The sequence below is a fragment of the Octopus sinensis genome, linkage group LG19, assembly GCF_006345805.1.
Source record: "Octopus sinensis linkage group LG19, ASM634580v1, whole genome shotgun sequence".
Classification (NCBI taxonomy): Eukaryota; Metazoa; Mollusca; class Cephalopoda; order Octopoda; family Octopodidae; genus Octopus; species Octopus sinensis.
In genome coordinates, this window is record NC_043015.1 from 40,224,227 (window position 1) to 40,245,622 (window position 21,396).

Genomic DNA, 21,396 nt, shown 5'->3' on the forward strand with positions numbered 1-21,396 from the left:
TAGGAGTGCAGTTTATTAATTCAGCAGGAATGAAAACTACTGTCACCATCACTCTCATATTCCAGCACCAAGTGGACTTCAGAGAGGCTCCATGTGGTTTATAAGTCATGCTAGAACTAACAACAATATCTCCCTAAAATCTGGCTACCTTAAGAATCCCTTCTGAAGGCAGTCAGGTTTTCTAGTTCTAAGACATACGTCAATGTCTTAGGACTATGCCTAACAAGGTTGGAAGCTCACAGCTGGAATGTCTAATTATAAATCTTCGCAATAAGAATTAACATGGGGTCATGGGGTCAGCACCAACCAATGCTTTAGGGATTCACAGTGTATTTGCTGCAACCACCACCATCTACCTCTAGTAAATCTCAACCACTAATTAACAGTAATTGTCTACGATCTCATTATGACTTTCAAATGTATCTGTAGCATTGTTATTAATTTGATTCTTAGTTTTAATTCTGTCATCTCTCTGTTATGTTTATATCACTTCTGTGCATCCATAATTAAACATACATTGTTTCAATTTTGTTTAGTTTTTTTTTTTTTTGTGAAATTTTGTCTTTGTCTTCCATCTTTCTTCATCTTGGTGCATGTCTGTGTGTCTTGGAGAAATATAGTTGAGATGTTTGGACAAAGTAAATTTGGATTTCCTACCTGAATTATTTCCATTTTTAATTAACATAGTTGAAAATTAACATTATTAATTATTCATATATTTATGTTTTTGTTAGATTTTTTTATGCTTTTATTCCTTTGTTTTACTTCATGATGTTGTTTTGTTCATTATTTGTACATACTAACACATGGGGCCATCCCTCCCCTTTCACAGGCATCTGTTGACAGAACTCTGTCAACCATGGTGTACCTTAGGGATCAGTCTTGTCACCAATTCCCTTCTTTCTCTATATAGGCGGCGAGCTGGCAGAATCGTTAGCACGCTGGGCGAAATGCATAGCCGTATTTCGTCTGCCGTTACGCTCTGGGTTCAAATTCCGCCGAGGTCAACTTTGCCTTTCATCCTTTCGGGGTCGATAAATTAAGTACCAGTTAACGCATTGGGGTCGATGTAATCGACTTAATCCGTTTGTCCGTCTTTGTTTGTCCCCTCTGTGCTTAGCCCCTTGTGGGTAGTAAAGAAATATATATATATCCATGGCTCTTTGCACTAGACTCCATGGGTGCTACCCTTCCAACCAAATTCCCGTGGGTGCTGCCCCTTCAACCAGCAAGTAAAAATAATAAAGATCTCAGAGGATTCCCTCCCTATTTGACTCATATTATGAAGGCAACTAAATTGATGCTTCATCTCGTGTACAATGCCAGCAGGTACCAAGATCTATGTTGAGGAATCTGATGGATTTAGGCGGAGTACCCTGGGGTACCATTGATTAGTTATATTATATTTCTAATGTATTTTTACTAATTTATTGGTTTTACTAATATTAGTTTTTACTAATACTGTATTTTTATAATTTGATAATTTTAGTTTTCAAACTATTTTTACTGTATTGTTCCTCCCGTAGTGGCCTTTTGGCAAACAAGAAATTTATTATGATTATTGTTATTATTATTATTCTTATTATTATTATGATAAATATTGTTATAATAATAATTATTATTGCTGTTGTTGTTTTGAACTTTTGATATTTGTAGTAACTTATGCCATCTCTTGACAGAATCTCTCTCCTATCCATCTATCTATCTATCTATCTATATATATATATATATATATATATATATATATATATATATATATATCTGTCTATCTTGGTATCTGTTTGCCTCTTCTTTCTTTTCATTTCTTTCCCTCCATGTGCTTTGGAATTTCTCTCCCCCCCCTCTCTCTCTCATATATGTATGTATATATATACATATATATATACACCTCTCTGGTTATGTCCCTCCAATGCATCTTGTTGCATTTTACTTCAGTTAAAAACTTTGAAAAGAGAAAGAAAAATGACAAAATGGTATTGTGTGTTCAGTTCTTGTGAAACAATAGCATTATAGATGTTGTGGTAATCATCCTTGCCGTAACAAATGCATGTTCAGTGGAAGATGAGATATCATTGCAACACTCTAAGTACAAGACTAACAGAGTAGATACCTTTTCGTTTTTTTCTTTCCCCTCTTTCTCTCTCTCTCTCGGCATCTCTTTCTTTCTTCCTCTCATTTATTTATTCATGCAAAATATATATTCATTCATTCACACCTACATTCATTCACACACATTTGTTCATATACATACACTCCTCTGCACACACATACACACACATAGAACGTTGAAAAGTTGCCCCACCCCACCCCTGCCAATGACAAGATTCATGTCTCCATTGAGCTCACAGACTCATTAAGACATCAGACACATCTCCATGTTCCATTTTTTGGTTTGATTTCTACAGCTGGATTCTTTTACATCATGAAGTTATTGTCTAAAAAATAAGAAACGGTCCTTATAATGCAAGGTTACAATTTGAAATATGGACCCTTTAAAATTAGGGGTTTTGTACCATAGAACCAGGGGTGGGGGCAGTCTTGGATGGGGGTTGATACCAAAAGAATAAGCAACATCATTTTACTTCAGTCATACAATATAGTTTTATAAACAGCCACTAAAAGAACTCATTTGTGGCATTACTGTCACAGTAGCCAATCATTCCTCAATGCATAAAGGGCCACTGAACAAGCATATTAAGGCAATTTCTCTTTCTAAAGCAGAGGTTAGCTTTATGAATCGTCTTATGCTCCAACATTCTTTCCAAAACCTTCATTCCATAACTTAATCACTTTATATAAACCACAGTCTAGGAAATCACCTTCCTTCTTGTACAAATCGATGAGTGTGCTTGACTTTCAATCCAAGGTTCATTTAAGACCTGATCGATAATAAATAAGGAGATTAATCTATGGTAAACCATGTAATTTTATCAGATCAATTAATTTTACCATTAATTGCTTCTTTTATCTCAGCCTTTCATTTCAAGAATCATGTTTCTCCTGTCTTTAATTAATCCAAACAAGCCACTAACATTCGTTAGTTCTGCTCAGGAATTATTTCCCAATGTATCTGATCGAGGATCTTGTATTTCAGGTTGGTTTTCCACCCAAAATAGCAAGAATATAATATTTATCTGCTCACACGAAAAATAAATAAATAAATAAATAAATGCATATATATGTGTATGTATATATATAACGGGAAGGTTTGTGAAAATAAACAAAAGAGGAAGGCAGGTGGAGTACAAACAAACAAATGTATTAGTATGGCGCTCAGGAATAGAAATAGAACAAGTCTTTTACGTTTCGAGCCTACGCTCTTCGACAGAAAGATCATCATCATCATCATCATCATTGTTTAACGTCCGCTTTCCATGCTAGCATGGGTTGGACGGTTCAACTGGGGTCTGGCAAGCCCGAAGGCTGCACCAGGCCAGTCAGATCTGGCAGTGTTTCTACAGCTGGATGCCCTTCCTAACGCCAACCACTCCGAGAGTGTAAAGATACACAGAAAAAAAACAAGGAGAGAAACAAGGAGAGAAAAAAAATGCGTGTAGGAGCTAGATATATATAGGGAGAGAGAGAGAGCAGTTGTATACTGTCAACTTAATGTGACAGTCCCATAAAGGGAATCACACCATCGCTATTTAGCCCTAGGAAGCATCGACGCTTCCTGTCGGCCTTGACACATTTCCTGTGTCCTTATGTTTACAAAGGGGAGACAAGCACCCCCACCCAGCTAAGCCTGCTCCCAGAGAATAGTTTCTGAGTCTTTGCTCTTCATCAGTCTGGTGTAGCAAGGCCGACAGGAAGCGTTGATGCTTCCTAGGGCTAAAGCATAACAATCGTTTCGGCTTGCATCTGCTCTGTTCCCTATTGGGTGGGGAATGATGTAATGGAATCGAATGCACCCCCCACAGTGCAGGAGAAACCTCATCAGGTTGCATAACATACTACAGTGTTATAATATGTACATCTTGCTACTGTGTGTGGCAGGATGAAGTTAATAGGATACAAGCATTTATAGTTGATCACAAATCCACTAATGAGGCAGGATGGCCACTATATATTTTGGGAGTGGTTGGTAAAGAATATGAAAAATCAAAATACAAAGAGCACTTTTCATTCAAAAGCCATTCTGACCTTCCCATTTATTCACTATCTATCTCACACATACACACACACACAAATACATGTACACACACACACATACAGATGCACACATACGTACATACATGCACACACACATATGCATGTACACACATACGCGTGCGCGCACACAGACACACACAAACTCTGTAAAGTAGTTAGTATTAGAAATGGCATCCAGCCATAGAAATCATATCAAAAATGGAGCATACATGCAAGATTTGGTCCCCTGACTCAGATCAAGACAATCCCCCACCCACCCCAAAACACGTACCCAATACACTCCTCAGAGCGATTGATGTTTGGAAGGGCATCCAGTTGTAGAAACCTTACCAAAACTAATGCATTGGAACAAGGTACAGACTTTTGACCCCCTGGATCCTGTCAGAACGTCCAACCTATACCAGCAGGGAAAGCAGATATAAAAGGACGTGTGTGTGTGTGTGTGTGTGTGTGTGTGTGTGTGTGTGTTGAAGACTCAAGAAGTAATACTTGTGAAGTTGCAGTTAAAAGCCGTACATAGAATGGATTTGACTCAAAAACGAGTATGGAGTCCTTTTATCAGTAAAGTGCTTATTTTTCATTTAATAGCCTTACCTATTTCTTTACTAGCCACAAGGGGCTAAACACAGAGGGGACAAACAAGGACAGACAAACGAATTAAGTTGATTATATCGACCCCAGTATGTAACTGGTACTCAATTTATCGACCCCGAAAGGATGAAAGGCAAAGTCGACTTTGGCGGAATTTGAACTCAAAACGTAGAGGCAGATGAAATACCTATTTCTTTACTACCCACAAGGATGAAAAGCAAAGTCGACCTCGGCGGAATTTTAATAGCCTTACCACTACCACACACACACACTGGTGCACACATACACACACACACACACGTGTATAAGGACAAATTGAGCCATGTTGTGTGCATTGTAGCAAGATGAACTGAATGCAATGATTCCACATTGGAACGATTTGCTCAGAAAGCATGATTGTTGTTCATTTGAGCATCTTCAGTTGTGAAAATATATTTTATGTACTGCGGCATTTTTTGCATAGAGCATGCAATTCTACAGCACAGAGAGATAAACAAAATACATATTTGAAATTTTCAGATTGCTCAATATATTAATTTGCTGGATGTATTGTGTTTAACTTTCAACATGTAGCATGTTTAGCTTACAACATGTAGTGTGTTTAGGTTACAACATGTAGCATGTTTAGGTTACAACATGTAGCGTGTTTAGGTTACAACATGTAGCGTGTTTAGGTTACAACATGTAGTGTGTTTAGCTTACAACATGTAGCGTGTTTAGCTGACAACATGTAGCGCATTTCAGTTTTAGTTTGCAAGTGTGTTTAGTTTACAAGATAAAATCACTATTTTAGCTTGCTAAATGTTATAATTTTAATTTGCTGAATGTAGCGTTTTTAGCCTTTTAGTTTTTAGTTTTTACCAAATGTAGTGAGTTTAGCTTGCTAAAAGTAGTAGTTTTAACGAGCTAAAATGTAGTGCCTTTAACGAGCTAAAACGTAGTCCTAAATGTAGGAATTTTAGCTTGCAACACATTGTGGTGTTCTTAACTAGCTATTAGATGTGATTTCATCTTCCTAAATAGACAAAACCTTCATTATATACAGTAAGACTGGTTATTTTCAACATTGCACTACCTATGCTCAGCAAACAGATAGTGCAAACGTTGTAAGATAGCGTTCTATTTTAAATTCTAATCTCGGTACTTCTTTGGTAAGTCTGGTTATTCCCAGATATCCATTTCCATAATTCTGTTGTCAGCAATATTGATTTTTTGACTTTTAATAAGTTAAAATGTCGTCTACGTTGATAAACATTTTAAAGTCTGCAGTAGTCAGATAAATTTATTGTTTTAAAATTAAATCAGTTATGGCAAGGGAAAGAAAGAAAGAAAGAAAGAAGGATTTATCATCATCATCATCATCATCATTATTATTATTATTATTATTATTATTATTATTATTTTTATTATTATTATTATTGGTTTTCCTCTTTTGGTTTTTACCGTTGCTAACTTCAGCAGTTAATGTTGTTGGAGTTGTTGTGATTGTTGTCGTCTATAAAATGGCTGTTGTTGTTGCTGTTCCATTTCTTGGATGAATGTTGTTCTTGCTGTTAGTGTTGCCTTCTGTTCTTGTTGTCTTTTATTGTTTAATATCGGTGTCTGTTGACTGATTATCTGATGTCTCATTTGTTGTAATTCTCTGATGTCTCATTTGGCATTACTTTCTGATGTCTCATTTGTTACTATTGTCTGATGTTATTGTCTGATGTTATTGTCTGATGTTATTGTCTGATGTTATTGTCTGATGTTATCGTCTGATGTTATCGTCTGATGTTATCGCCTGATGTTATCATCTGATGTGATTGTCTGATGTTATCGTCTGATGTTATCGTCTGATGTTATCGTCTGATGTTATCGTCTGATGTTATCGTCTGATGTTACTATCGTTGTTCTCTGATGTTTGTTTTTGTCAGTGTTTGATCTTACTGTTGTTGTTTGATGTTGTCTGACCTGAAGTTTGATGTCACCATTGTCTTCAATATCACCAGGAGAGGCTAACCATTCCAATCTACCCCAGAATATATTTCTACTATATATTTTATCAATCTCCAACAGATAAAAAACAAAGTCAGAACCAACAGGAATTGAACCCAGAACATAAAAAAGCTAAATACTGTAAGTTATTTAGTGTGGTGCTCTGTTCTACCAATGAACCTCCTTCCATGCCCATCCATCTACACTGAAATAAAGACACCAGTTTTCAGGAACAAATATCCACTGGACTTCCTGTGTATTTTACATCTTTTCTGTTTTCTATTCTATTTTCCCACTTTCATTTTTTCTGGGGTTTTTTGTCTTTTTATCCACATTTCCCCTCATTTTATCCATATTTTAGAGTTCCCCCATATTTCGTTATCCAATTTCTTTCATCATCTTCTTTTCTGTTTTTTTTAATTTTTTATTTTATGTTCTTCAGCCTGATTCTGTTCCTTTTCTGTTTTTCCCATACTTTCTGTATTTCCTCCCATTTCAAATTTTTTTGGGGTTTCGGAAATGTTCCTTTTTGTTTGTCATTTTTTTCTCTTTTACTGATTTTGGATCACTTTTTCTCTGTTCTTCATTTTCTGTTTTCTCTTTCCTAGTTTCTTCTCTGTTTTTTTTTTTTTCTTTTTGCTTCTCATTTTTCTGATTAATTTCTTTGTTTGCATATTTCTGTTTTCGTTTGTCTTTTCTTTCCTATTTTCTACCTTTATTCCCCATTTTGTTTCCCCCTCATTTCCCCTATTTTTGTTCTTCTCCTACTTTTCATCATCATCATTATTATCATTGCTATTATCCTCATCAATTTGGTGGAGTAGCAAAAGCACTTAAATCATCATTTTCATTGTTCGACCGTGGTCGAGACAATGGAATTTACTATGTTACGCCAGACTTCACGGTCCATCATGGCATTACGGAGGTCCTGTTGCTGGATGCCTGTATCCCTAGAGATTACATCAGGGTAGGAGAGTGTGCGCCCTCTGGTATTGCGAGTAGATGGCTTCCAGAGGAGAAGAGTAGAAATTACCTCTTTTTCAGCTCTACAACAATGTCCAGCAAACTGGACTCTTCTACCTTTCGCAAGAGATGATACAGGTGGTAGTTTCCCATATATTTGCATTTTGGTTGGATGGCGCTTCCACGAGAGATTTTGAGCACTTAAATACTAAACCAAACACAGCATTTCTTCCATTTCTTTACAAACCAAATTCAAATCCTGCCAAGATGAACTTCACATCTCATCATTTTAGGGTCCAAAAGATATCAGTCAGAGACTATGGGACCAATTGTACTGACTGGTCCACCTCTCCTTAAAATTGTTGACCTTATGTCTAAATTAGAATTATTATTATTGTTGTTTTTGTTGTTGTTGTTTTTGTTCACGACCGAACATTATTATTATTATTAAGGCAGTGAGCTGGCAGAATCGTTAGCATGCTGGACGAAATGCTTAGTGGTATTTTGCCCATCGCTAGGTTCTGAGTTCAAATTCCGCCGAGGTCGACTTTGTCTTTCATCCTTTTGGGGTCGATAAAATAAGTACCAGTTGAACACTGGGGTCGATGTAATCGACTCATCCCCACCTCCCTGAAGCTGTCCTTGAGCCAAAAATTTGAAATAATAATAATTTATATTATTATTATTATTATCATTATTATTATTATTATTATTATTATTATTAGTCTGATGAAATGGAAGAAACTGTATCTTGTTCAACTAAATTCCTTGCAGTATTTAGTTATGTTCTTGGGTTTAACTCGTTCTGAGTTCAAATCTAACTGGAGACGACATTAACTTTCACTCCTCTGGGGGTCTCATTAAAATCAGTAATGCAGTAGAAGAGAGACAGACACACAGACAGACAATTCCATAAATGGTACTGAACCAAAGAACTTTACACGACTAATATTACACATATTAAATGTCTGTCCTTCTGAACTCATGAGACATTTAAATAATCTCTTAAATATTGTTATATATTATCAATTTAATAAATTAAAATGAAGTGGATAATTAAATAATTTTGCTATTATTTCTAGAAGTCTGATTTGATGGAATCGGAAAATGGTAAAAATCTAAATTTTGTAATTATGACTGAGGTTTTTTTTATGTTTTTTTGTTTTTTCTTAACCAAGATGTTTCAAAATTAATAAGAACAATGAGGAAGTGTAAAAAAATTTTATGCTTCGTTCTGTATTTAAGTTTATCAGATTTGTTTGGGGATGTCACAAGTGTTGTGTAAATCAGTGAATTTTTGTTTGTGTGTTTCTGAGACCCCCTTCGGTCATGACTGACTATGGGATTGCACATAGGAGGTTACCCTGCCGGCACAAGTCCGGGCAAGGTTGTTTTATGGAAGACCAGCAGTTGCCCATGCATACCAGCCTCCCCACTCCACGCCACTGATGTTATCCAAGGAAAAGCAAAGGCTGATCCAGCTTGGCACCTGTGACATCACAACTCATTTCTACAGGTGAGTGAACTGGAGCAACGTGAAATAAAGTGTCTTGCTCAAGGACACAACACTCACCCCTGTCCAGGATTCAAACTCACAACCTCACGATTGTAAGCTCAACACTAACCACTGAGCCATTCATTTGTGTGTTTATATGTGTTATATATGTACGAATGTGTGTGTACAGTTGATTCCACGAAGTGTTGAATGTTGTGGTAGTTGTGACTCTTTTCTTTCCGAGTTCAAATCTAACCAACATCAACTTTGCTTGTTGTTTTTCCAGGGTCAATAAAGTCCGAACCTGATTCTTTCTCTCTCTCTCCCCACCTGTCTCTCTCTCTTTCCTTCCCTATCTCTCTCCTCTCCCTCTCTCTTTCTCTCTCTCCCTATCTCTTTCTCTCCCTCTCTCTTTCTCTCCCTCTCTTTCTCTCTTTCACACACACCAAGAAATCAAATGTGATAATCTATGAGGAGGGTCATGGAAGACTCTCTTCTTGAGCCCCTCACCTCCTAAAAACTGAAGGGCATTCAAACAGAACCCAGTCATCTCTTCCCATCTGACATTCCACAGAACCATCCAAAAGAACCAGAGAACACAGCAGTAGATGTTTGCATGGCATGGAATGGTGATGATGATGATGATGATGATGAGGGTGGAATTTGGTTCAGTTTTGAGTATTTCCAATTGCTCTTTGATGACTTTTTAGCCCAGCTAACGATCTACAACTTGTATCCCAGCTGTTACAGAAATGTCTCCTCTCTGTTAAATGCAATGCTGAATCAGGCAATTCACAATGTGTTTGGACACATCTCTTCAGACCACCAACAGAAAGATACACACATTCTCTCTCTCTCTCTCCTTCTCTCTCTCTTTCTCTCTCTCCTTAGCTAGCTCTGTCTGTCTATCTCTGTTTGTCTATTTCTCTGTCCATCTATGTATCTTTCTTCTTTCTTTATTTCTTTCTTTGAGACAATGAACTATAAGAAATGTATGAAATAAAAATAAATGCACCCTTTTAAAGCCTACCCAGGCTCACGGGCCCGGTTTCCTAGTTTCTATGGCGTATGTGTTCCCCAGCTAGACGGGACGCCAGTCCATTGCAGCGTTACTCATTTTTGCCAGCTGAGTGGACTGGAGCAACGTGAAATGAAGTGTTTTGCTCAAGAACACAACGCGTCACCCGATCCAAGAATCGAAACCACAATCTTACAACCATGATGCTGACATCCTAACCACTAAGCCACACGCCTCCACATAAAACATGTATAATGTTGTCTAATTGATAGTGCATGTGTTGAGAAATGTGCAGAAATGACTCTACCAAAAACAAGTCCAGTTTCAGGTGTAATCTTTCTCCCTCTTTTACCAAACATTGTAGAGATGGGAGTATTTATGCAATATTGAAGAAATGTCTGGAATATTAATAGGTTTTTCCCAAGACATTGACATTGTCAGTTGTGAAGATTTATCAATGAAACAAGCATTACCATTCCACAGCCACCACCCAATGGACTCTGTAGCATTTTCTGAACCTGTCATTCCACCAAACTTTCCCCTCCCCCACCACCACCAGCTGATAAGATGGAGAGAATGAGATGATTTATGTAAGATGCTAAGGTAGGGTGGTAGGTGATGGGGAGGAGGTTGATAGACAGGTCAGAGGTCAGCCATGTGTTGCTTGGTTTTGGTACGCATCATTTAGACACTCTCCTCTCTCTCTCTCTCTCTTTCTCTCTCTCTCTCTCTGTTTCATTTCCCACTTCACAGTTATTCATACACTACCCCTTTCTCTCTCATAGGTGGATGGGTAGATAGATGGATAGATGCGTAGACAGACAGATAGATAGATGAGTAGATGGGTAGATAGATGGATAGATGCATAGACAGACAGATAGATGGGTAGATGGGTAGATAGATGGATAGATGCGTAGACAGACAGATAGATAGATGAGTAGATGGGTAGATAGATGGATAGATGCATAGACAGACAGATAGATAGGTAGATGGGTAGATAGATAGATAGATAGACAGATAGATAGATGGGTAGATGGGTAGATGGATGGGTAGATGGGTAGGTGGGTAGATGGGTAGACAGATGGGTAGATGCGTAGACAGACAGATAGATAGATAGATAGATAGATAGATAGATAGTTGAGGTAGATGGGTAGGCAGGCAGAAGGATAGCCAGGTGGATAGATAAACTGATAGATGAAAGGTACACATAGATACCCACACACAAATCCCTGTACATCCAAATTTAGCTCAAAGCTATCAATTCCTTGTTATCTCCTCTTCTACAATTAACTCAATCTTTCTTTTCCATCTGCTGACATAAAGACTGCACCGAAAAGAATTAAATAATTATTATCATTACCATAATCTTTTTTCTGTAATAAAGTATGGATTATTATAATTCTTCTTCTTATTATTATATTATTATTATTATTATTATTATTACTATCATTATTATTATGATTATTATTATTATTATTTTTATTATTATTTTTATTATTATTTTTATTATTATTATTATTATTATTATTATTGTTTTTATTATTATTATCATCATCATCATCATCAATAATAATAATTCAAATGATACAGAGAAAAAATGTTTTTTTTTCCCAACCATCAAATTGATTACTTTCACAAAAATTCTTTGCAAATTCTTCAATTGTTTTCATAATTTCTTTATCGTTTTTTTGTTGTTGTTGTTGTTATTATTTTCAACTTCTAAGGTCGTTTTTCACAAATTCCTCACAAATTCCAAAGATCTGTTTTAAAGAAACACTTGGCAACATCTGAGACAGACTGGTTTGGAGTTTTTTTACCAACACATTCCAAATTCTGTCTCATTGCTCTGTCTTTTCTACCATTGCTGCTGCTGCTGCCACTACTACTGCTACTACCTCAACACACTTGACTCATCCTTCCTCTTGTTTGCTACTATAATGGCTCGAGACCCCAACCTAAACCTCTACAACTAACCCCTATTCCTAACCATTCCTTTCCAAAATCTCTACCATTTGGAATTCACTCTCAGCTTATTCTTTGTCATTATAACTTTCACATTGGGTAATGCTATGGGGACTGCTGATTCGTCCTGGCCCTTTTCAAGGGTCTGTTGGGGTCATTCTTCATCGCCCTTTTCAGGCCTAGCCAGGCCCATGGGCCCAGTTTCCCGGTTTCTGTGGCGGATGTGTTCCCCCGGATGGACAGGACGCCAGTCCATCGCAGCATTACTCAAGAAACAGGAAGAGAGGATGAGAGAAAGTTGTGGTGAAAGAGTACAACAGGGGTCACCACCACCCCCTGCCGGAGCCTCGTGGAGCTTTTAGGTGTTTTTGCTCAATAAACACACACAACGCTCAGTCTGGGAATCGAAACCGCAATCCTCCAACCGCGAGTCCGCTGCCCTAGCCACTGGGCCATTGTGCCTCCACCTGTTGGGGCCATGGGTACAGTAAATTCTACTCATTAATATTGGTAAGCTGGCAGAATTGTTGGCACACTGGGTAAAATGCTTAGTGGCATTTTGTCTACCCTCATGTTCTGAGTTCAAATTCTTCCATGGTCGACTTTGCTTTTCATCCTTTGGAGTCAATTAAATAGGAACCATTTTAGCATTAAATAAGAACCATAAGTGGAAAGTTGTAGAAGAGATTGGTCTATTTCTTTATGAATATCAGTTTGCTTTTCGGATTTATCCCCAGATCAGTCTTGATCAAATAGATCTTTGGTCAAGTGTTGTTCCAGGCATAATATATCTAGGAGTACATCATCAAACATGTCCTTTCTTTTCAAGATTGAATAGAGTGGGATGAGATCTATGGGTAATTTAGCTGTTAATTTTAGCGATTCCTTGGCTCATAAAAACCAAGTGTTGGTCTAAGGTGAGACTTTGTGACTTCAGATGATGAATGGATGTGATCCAGTAGAGTGGTACCTGTACAAATCTAGATAGACTGAGCTTAGTCATGGACACAGTACAGTGAACTGTAATACACTGTGGTACCTACTTACAGCTTGGTAGACTGGACTGTTGACAGTTAAACATCTTGGCCATGGGCACGTTACAGTGAACTGTACCCCATTGTGGTACCTCCTCATGGTAACCAACATTTTGTCTTCTGTTATAATTCCATCCCGATCAAAGATGCTTCACAAAACTACAATTTAATCCAATTGACTGACGGAATTTAAACGTTCTTCCATTTTCAGGTATGTCATTCAAAACACGGAAGAATTTTTCACTTCTGCCGAAAGAAGTCGCATTGTTAATGAAATTCTATCAAGAGCAACTTTTGAGGGAGAAGGCAGAATACGAAAATATGGTAAGAACTTGTAAAATTTCTCATTTAATCTAAGAAAGAGCCAGATATCTACTGATATCTATGTGATAGGCATGAATGTCACTCAATCACATCCTTCCCTCATAAACCTATAATATTTTTCTTGTATCAGAAATGTATTTTTCGTTCCTTTTTATGTCCACTTTTCCATGCTAGCATGGGTTAGATTTATTATTGAATCTTTCTTTTTCAGTTGTATACTCTTCCTCAACTTTACCTGTTTTTTTGGGTTTTTTTTCAACTAAGGGATCTCTTGTTTCCTATGCCTTTGAGGGACCAAAATCAGGAGACAACTTGTTGACAGCATTGTTTGTAGCTCAACAGTTCTTTAGAGAAGCACAAATATAAGCCAAAACACACACACATATTCATATACATATACTTAGATATGATGGGCTTCTTTTCAGTTTCCACCTACCAAATCCACTCCAAAAGTTTTGGTTAGTCCAAGATGCCAGACAGCAGAACTGAACCCAAAACCACATAGTCAGGAAGTGAGCTTCTTAACCACTAAGCCACGTCTAATATCCTACGATACACCTTATTCTTTAGGGCAGGGATTCTCAACCATTTTTTGTTTCTATGAACCCCTTCTGATCCCTATTTCATTCAGGTGGACCCCTATAACCTGTCAATGTTTTAAAAAATTCATGTTATTAGGAATTGAATTATAAAATTGTTAAAATATTTTGTGTATTGTCAAAGGATAAACAATCTTTTAACAGCAAAATCTTAATTGGACCCTCAAGGTTCGTGGACTCTGATTAGAACCACTTTAGAAGGAGGACGATATCAGAACTCATGAGAGCCTCTGAGAGTGGGGAGGGGAGGGGGGAGGAGGAGGAGGAGGAGGAGGAGCTCATGACTTCTTCTCAACACACCCATTCAACCTGGTGTCCCTTTTTAATGATCCCATAATCAGGAGTTACCCGGGGAAACCAAGGCCCACATCACAATCATCTCAGTATATACGACTGTTGAGCTGTTGCTGTTGTTGTTTAGCCCATGGTCAGTCCTGGTCCTAGCTGCTGTATGATCAACCAATGTTCCATCCATGGCTAGCTATCCGTTCACATAGTTTATCTCCAAGGACATTATTATTCAATGTGTCCTTCTTAATAACGTGTGATTCTAACTATGATGTCTAACAGGTCAAACCACCACATAGGGGCTTTGTTTTTGTTGTCTTTACCATTCTTGTTACCATTATTCCTGCTGCTGCAGTTCTTCTTGTTATTGCTGTTGCTGCCATTGAGCTTTTATTGTTGTTATTGTTGCTGTCTTCTTCTCAATATTTCTCCATTCTCCTCTCCATTCTTCAACAGGCATCAAAAGGTTACTAGGAAATGCCTACATAGCAGCTTATCCACTCCACGAGGTAAGGCCAAACACAGACCCTTTTCATATTTTTTATCATCATCATCATCATCGTTTAGCGTCCGCTTTCCATGCTAGCATGGGTTGGATGATTTGACTGAGGACTGCCGAACCAGATGGCTGCACCAGGCTCCAATCTTGATCTGGTAGAGTTTCTTCAGCTGGATGCCCTTCCTAATGCCAACCACTCCGAGAGTGTAGTGGGTGCTTTTTACATGCCACTGGCACAGGGGCCAGTCAGGTGGTACTAGCAACGACCTCGCTCGAATCTTTTTACACATGCCACTGGCACAGGTGCCAGTAAGGTGATGCTGGTAACGATCATGCTCGAATGGTGCCCTTTTACGTACCACTGGCTCGGAAGCCAGTTGGCTGCTCTGGCAATGATCATGCTCGGATGGTGCTCTTGACACCCTACTAGCACGGGCACAAGTGCTAATAAGGGGCCGCTGGTAACGATCACACTCGAATGGTGCCCTTTTATGTGCCACTGGCACGGAAGCTGGTTAGCCGCTCTGTCAAACGATCACACTCGTATGGTGCTCTTTGCACCCCACTAGCATGGATGCCAGTCATCGAATTTGATTTTGATTTTATGTCTCTAATATATTGCCAATCGAGAGAGAAATGAACAAAAAAACCTTGTCGCGAGAATCAGCTTTTCCTCCCAACATTTAAATACCAATAAATTACAGTACCAGTCATTAATTAGGGTCAATTCAAGTGGTGTTCCTCTTCCCACATTTGTGGCTCTGTGTACACATTACTGCATAGCATTTCATTAACCAGGAATAAAATCTCACCAAAGATACTTGACATATATTCTTTTACTCTTTTACTTGTTTCAGTCATTTGACTGTGGCCATGCTGGAGCACCGCCTTTAATCAAGCAACTCGACCCCGTGTCTTATTCTTTGTAAGCCCAGTACTTATTCTATCGGTCTCTTTTGCCGAACCGCTAAGTGACAGGGACATAAACACACCAGCATCGGTTATCAAGCAATGCTAGGGGGACAAACACAGACACACAAACAAACACACACACACACACACACACACATATATATATATATATATACAACGGACTTCTTTCAGTTTCCGTCTACCAAATCCACTCACAAGGCTTTGGTCGGCCCGAGGCTATAGTAGAAGACACTTGCCCAAGGTGCCACGCAGTGGGACTGAACCCAGAACCATGTGGTTGGTAAGCAAGCTACTTACCACACAGCCACTCCTATATAATATATATACATACACGACAGGCTTCTTTCAGTTTCCGTCTACCAAATCCACTCTCAAGACTTTGGTCAGCCTGAGGTTATGGTAGAAGACACTTGGCCAAGGTGCCACACGGGGGGACTGAACCCGGAACCATGTGGTTGGGAAGCAAACTTCTTAATATACAGCCACACCTGCACCTATATGTGTTATATCTTATTTCTTTTTTTTTCCCTTCCAGGGGCCATATTACTATGAGGACTCAATATATGCAACCGGACCAAGAAACCCTCGACATGTACGTATCCAAACCGTCATTTCCGTCGTTGTTGTTGTTGTTGTTGTTGTTGTTGTTGTGTTGTTGTTGTGTTGTTGTGTTGTGTTGTTGTTGTGTTGTTGTGTTGTGTTGTTGTTGTGGTTGTTGTTGTTGTTGTTGTGTTGTTGTGTTGTTGTTGTTGTTGTTGTGTTGTTGTTGTTGTTGTTGTTGTTGTTGTTGTTGTTGTTGTTGGTTGTTGTTGTGTTGTTGTTGTTGTTGTTGTTGTTGTTGCTGCTGCTGCTGCTGCTGCTGCTGCTGCTGCTGTGCTGCTGCTGCTGCTGCTTCTTTTGTTGTTTAACCCTTGGTTAGTAGCGGTCCAGCAGACCTCTAATCAAAGTTCTTCCAGCTGTGACCATCCTATATTTTATTTGATGTGTCTTGGGCTACATTATTAAATGTGATTGTTATAATAATAATTATTGTTTTAGCCCAAGGTCAGGAACTAATAAAGTTGTTCCAAACATGACCCTATCATTAATTTGTACACAAAGAACAATATAATCCATTACATAAATTATTTTAAGATTGTTTTGTGTGATTTGAGGGCGATTTAGCTGCTATTTCAAGCGAGTTATGCTACCACATTGAGGTACTTCCTTTGGTTCCTATTTTTCTGTATATTTTTAAGTTGTAAGAGCTGAATGGTTTGAGTATAACCTGGAGTCTCAGGTTCAAATCTGTTGCACAGTAGTGCACCAGACTCATGTTTCTGTCCAATACTTCTCCTAATTTACCTAGGTAGGCATCAGGGACTTGAGAATCTTGCTTAACATTTCCACTAACGTCCCTAAAAACGGAGGTGGGGATGTACTTGCTTTAAATTCGAGCTGGTACATGCTATGTAAGTCTGTGGCACACAGAAACACACACACATATACACACACACATGCATATACACACATGCATGCACACATACACACACATACACATTGGTACATAAACACACCTGTACAGATGCATGTATACACACACACACACACATACACATTGGTACATAAACACACCTGTACAGATGCATGTATACACACCTGTACAGATGCATATATACACACACACACACGCGCACACACACACATACACATTGGTACATAAACACACCTGTACAGATGCATGTATACACACCTGTACAGATGCATGTATACACACACACGCACACGCACATACACATTGGTACATACACACTCCTGTACAGATGCATGTATAAACACACACACACACATGCACATATACACATTGGTACATAAAAACACCTGTACAGATGCATGTATTCACACACACATTTATACATAAACACACCTGTACAGATGCATGTATACACACACTCTGGTACACATATGCAACCACACACCTCTACCGCCACACCAATTCCAAACTCCAAACTAAAAGGTGTCTGTTAATTAAACTGCAATTATATATTAATTAAGTTGTCATTTCTTGAATATATATTGTGTGTGTACATATTATCAACCTGTCACCTGCAGTCGTCTTCTTAACATAGGGCGTGGTTGTAGTGTATATATATCGGCTGGAGGGGTGGGGATCTCTTATAGGGTGGATATGGTTGTGCAGAACTCTGTGTGTGGTGTATATATTCATGTTTGTGTGTGCATTTATGTACATATGTGCCTGTGTTATCACAAACCATAGACACATACGTAAAGATCTTTTATATTCAACTAGCAGTATCGTCCAGCGTTGCTCGGGTTTGTAAGGGAAATAACTATATAAGCATTTTTAGAGAGTCACTTCCCTTATATAATAGAAAAAAATGCATTAAAAATGGAAAAAAATGATGGTAAATTTTTTTTTAAATCATAGACTCATCGTAGACGCACGCTAATACCCAGAAGGGCTCGATATGAATCACGACTATAAGATACCCGCTTTTGGTTACACTGCACCGCAAAATGTGGGAGTAGTTAGGAATCTAAATCGTAGGAGACAGACACACAACTTCATTTTTATATATAAAGATAATAATACAATCTCTCTCTCTTTTTTTCTTTCTTTTTCTCTCCCTATTTCTCTCTCTTTCTTTCTCATCGATCTCTCCATTGTCCAGTTACTCTATGAAATGTGGGCCAGACCAAAAATGTGGTACAAAAAGCAACCATTGGATGCGATCAGGTAAGAAGAATTCATTCATTCATTGCTCCAGTTATGGAAGATATCTCTGTTGTAGTGGCGGGGGGCCCTACGTCTTTACAATAAGGTAAGGCAGCCCTAGGGGGTGACCGTCTCCCTAGAATGTTAATGGGGACAAAACTTGAATTCCAAATGATGGAAAAAGAAAAAACCTCTGTGTGTGTGTGTGTGTGTGTGTGTGTGTGTGTGTGTGTATGTGTGTGTGTGTAGAACAATGAAGAAATAAGTGATATAGGTATCCACTTTATACAGCTCAACCGATTAGCACTCTGATTGAGCTTCAGGAATATAAAATTAAGGAGAGGAGAAACCAAATTCAAAAACCGATGTGTATATTCATTCAATCTATATTAACTAAATTCTCCAAGGTATACGAAGTACATACATAGATGCATTCATCAATATGATATGTAAAAAATTTCTAAGAATTTATGAATACATACATATACACAAAAATTTATAAATATATATAAATTGCTGGAGTGGCTGTGTGGTAAGTAGCTTGTTTACCAACCACATGGCTCCGGGTTCAGTCCCACTGCGTGGCACCTTGGGCAAGTGTCTTCTACTATAGCCTCGGGCCGACCAAAGCCTTGTGAGTGGATTTGGCAGACGGAAACTGAAAGAAGCCCGTCGTATATATGTATATAAATATATATATGCATGTGTGTGTTTGTGTGTCTGTGTTTGTCCCCCTAGCATTGCTTGGCAACCGATGCTAGTGTGTTTATGTCCCTGTCACTTAGCAGTTTGGCAAAAGACACCAATAGAATAAGTACTGGGCTTACAAAAGAATAAGTCCTGGGGTCGAGTTGCTCGATTAAAGGCGGTGCTCCAGCATGGCCGCAGTCAAATGACTGAAACAAGTAAAAGAGAAAAGAGAAAAGAGACATAAATATTTACAGACGCATAAAAATTCATAAAAATAAATATATAAAAAATGTAAGTCCGTAAATGTACTTGCAAAGTGCAAATGAAGAGGATGAAAAAGCAGATGTAAGCTGATTCATAAGGAGTCTGGAACATGTATAAAGTCTATGTATGTATGTATACATATATATATACACACACACATATCATCATCATCATCATCGTTTAGCATCCGCTTTCCATTCTGGTATGGGTTGGACAGTTCAACTGGGGTCTGGGAAACCAGAAGGCTGCACCAGGTTCCAGTCTGATCTGGCAGTGTTTCTACAGCTGGATGCCCTTCCTAACGCCAACCACTCCGTGAGTGTAGTGGGTGCTTTTTACGTGCCACCTGCACAGGTGCCAGGTGAGGCTGGCAACGGCCACTGTCGGATTGGTGTATTTTACGTGCCACCGGCATGGAAGCCAGTCGAGGTGGCGCTGGCATTGGCCACGAGTCGGATAGTGCTTTTTACGTACCACCAGACCAGGGATCCTGGCTGGTTCAATTCGATTTCGATTATATTAATTTATATTTCCACCACTTTCGTTTTTCAGAAGCTATTTTGGAGAAAAAATAGGAATATACTTTGCATGGCTGGCGTTCTACACGCAGATGTTGATTCCAGCAGGCTTTGTCGGTGTTGTGGTGTTCATCTATGGTCTGGCAACAATGATGAAGGATATTCCAAGGTAATCTTCTTCATTTTAACTTGTTCCAGTTGAGTATAGTTTGTGCAAACAGTGACTGGGAATGAACATAACTCTGTATATGTGTGTGTGTGTGTATACATATACACATACACATATACACACACATATATATATAATATATATATATATATATATATATAATATATATATATATATATGTATAGTTTGAATACAACCAATTCAGGGTATATACAATGAAATATATATATATATATGTATTGTGCCAGGACGCAATTGTATTTCTGCAAACTGAGAGCACAGACCACAAGGAGATTCATCTGCTAAAAAACAGGAATATGTTCTATGAATGCTCCAAGTTTGCAGAAACACATAATGTATGCATGTATGCATGTATATCTGTATGAATATATATATATATACATACTCTTTAAAAAGCCTTACATTTAAAGTTACTGTCATCTTTAAAAAAAATGGATAAATGTGTATATATTATTTGTGTTATTGTCCACTAATGCTTTGGTGTTTTCTCTCCTCCCAGTTCTGATATCTGCAGCTTTGATAAATCTGGTAACCTCACCATGTGTCCCCTCTGTGATGAATTGTGCCGATACTGGAAATTAGAGACAGTCTGCTACTATGCTCGGACGTCGTATCTTATCGATAACCCGGCAACCGTGTTTTTTGCGGCGTTTATGTCAGTATGGTGTAAGTATAAACACACACACACATGCCCAATATGAAGTGCATGTACATATATTGGCATGTGTACACATGTACATGTATGTATACACATGTATGCACATTTGCATATACCTATGTGTGTGTGTGTGTGTGTATATATTATATATATATATATATATATATATATGTGTGTGCACAACCACAATCATACACATGGAGATATATATTCACAGACATATACATTGTGTACCTCATGGGAACACATGAAGATTTTACATGTATACTCATGTGTACACATGTCTTTACACATGCTTCAATCATTTTTTCTTTTTTTCAATTTTTGTTTGTATTTTTTTATGTCAATGACTTATCTGTCCATTTTTAATGCATTCTAGCAGAGTCAAAGCCAAATATCTCATCTTTTAGACAAATTATTTTCATAACATATATGATTCACCTGTATATGAGGACTTTAAGACACTGAACGGTTTCAACCCTTTTGTATGTCTCCTCAGTCAAAGCTACTCTTGAACCAATTAAA

The 21,396-nt window shown here is 38.1% G+C and overlaps 1 protein-coding gene across 5 annotated transcripts in view; it reads left to right on the forward strand.

The window, feature by feature from the left end:
* Positions 1-21,396, forward strand: part of LOC115222110 (anoctamin-4) — a 132,565-nt gene that overhangs the window by 84,406 nt on the left and 26,763 nt on the right. For all 5 annotated transcript variants that reach the window (XM_036511328.1, XM_029792237.2, XM_036511327.1 and 2 more), the window contains 6 exons: positions 13,404-13,516; positions 14,860-14,912; positions 16,371-16,427; positions 18,508-18,572; positions 20,058-20,192; positions 20,713-20,879. In XM_036511328.1, coding sequence (XP_036367221.1) covers positions 13,404-13,516; positions 14,860-14,912; positions 16,371-16,427; positions 18,508-18,572; positions 20,058-20,192; positions 20,713-20,879 — 590 coding nt within the window. The remainder of the gene's footprint in view (positions 1-13,403; positions 13,517-14,859; positions 14,913-16,370; positions 16,428-18,507; positions 18,573-20,057; positions 20,193-20,712; positions 20,880-21,396) is intronic.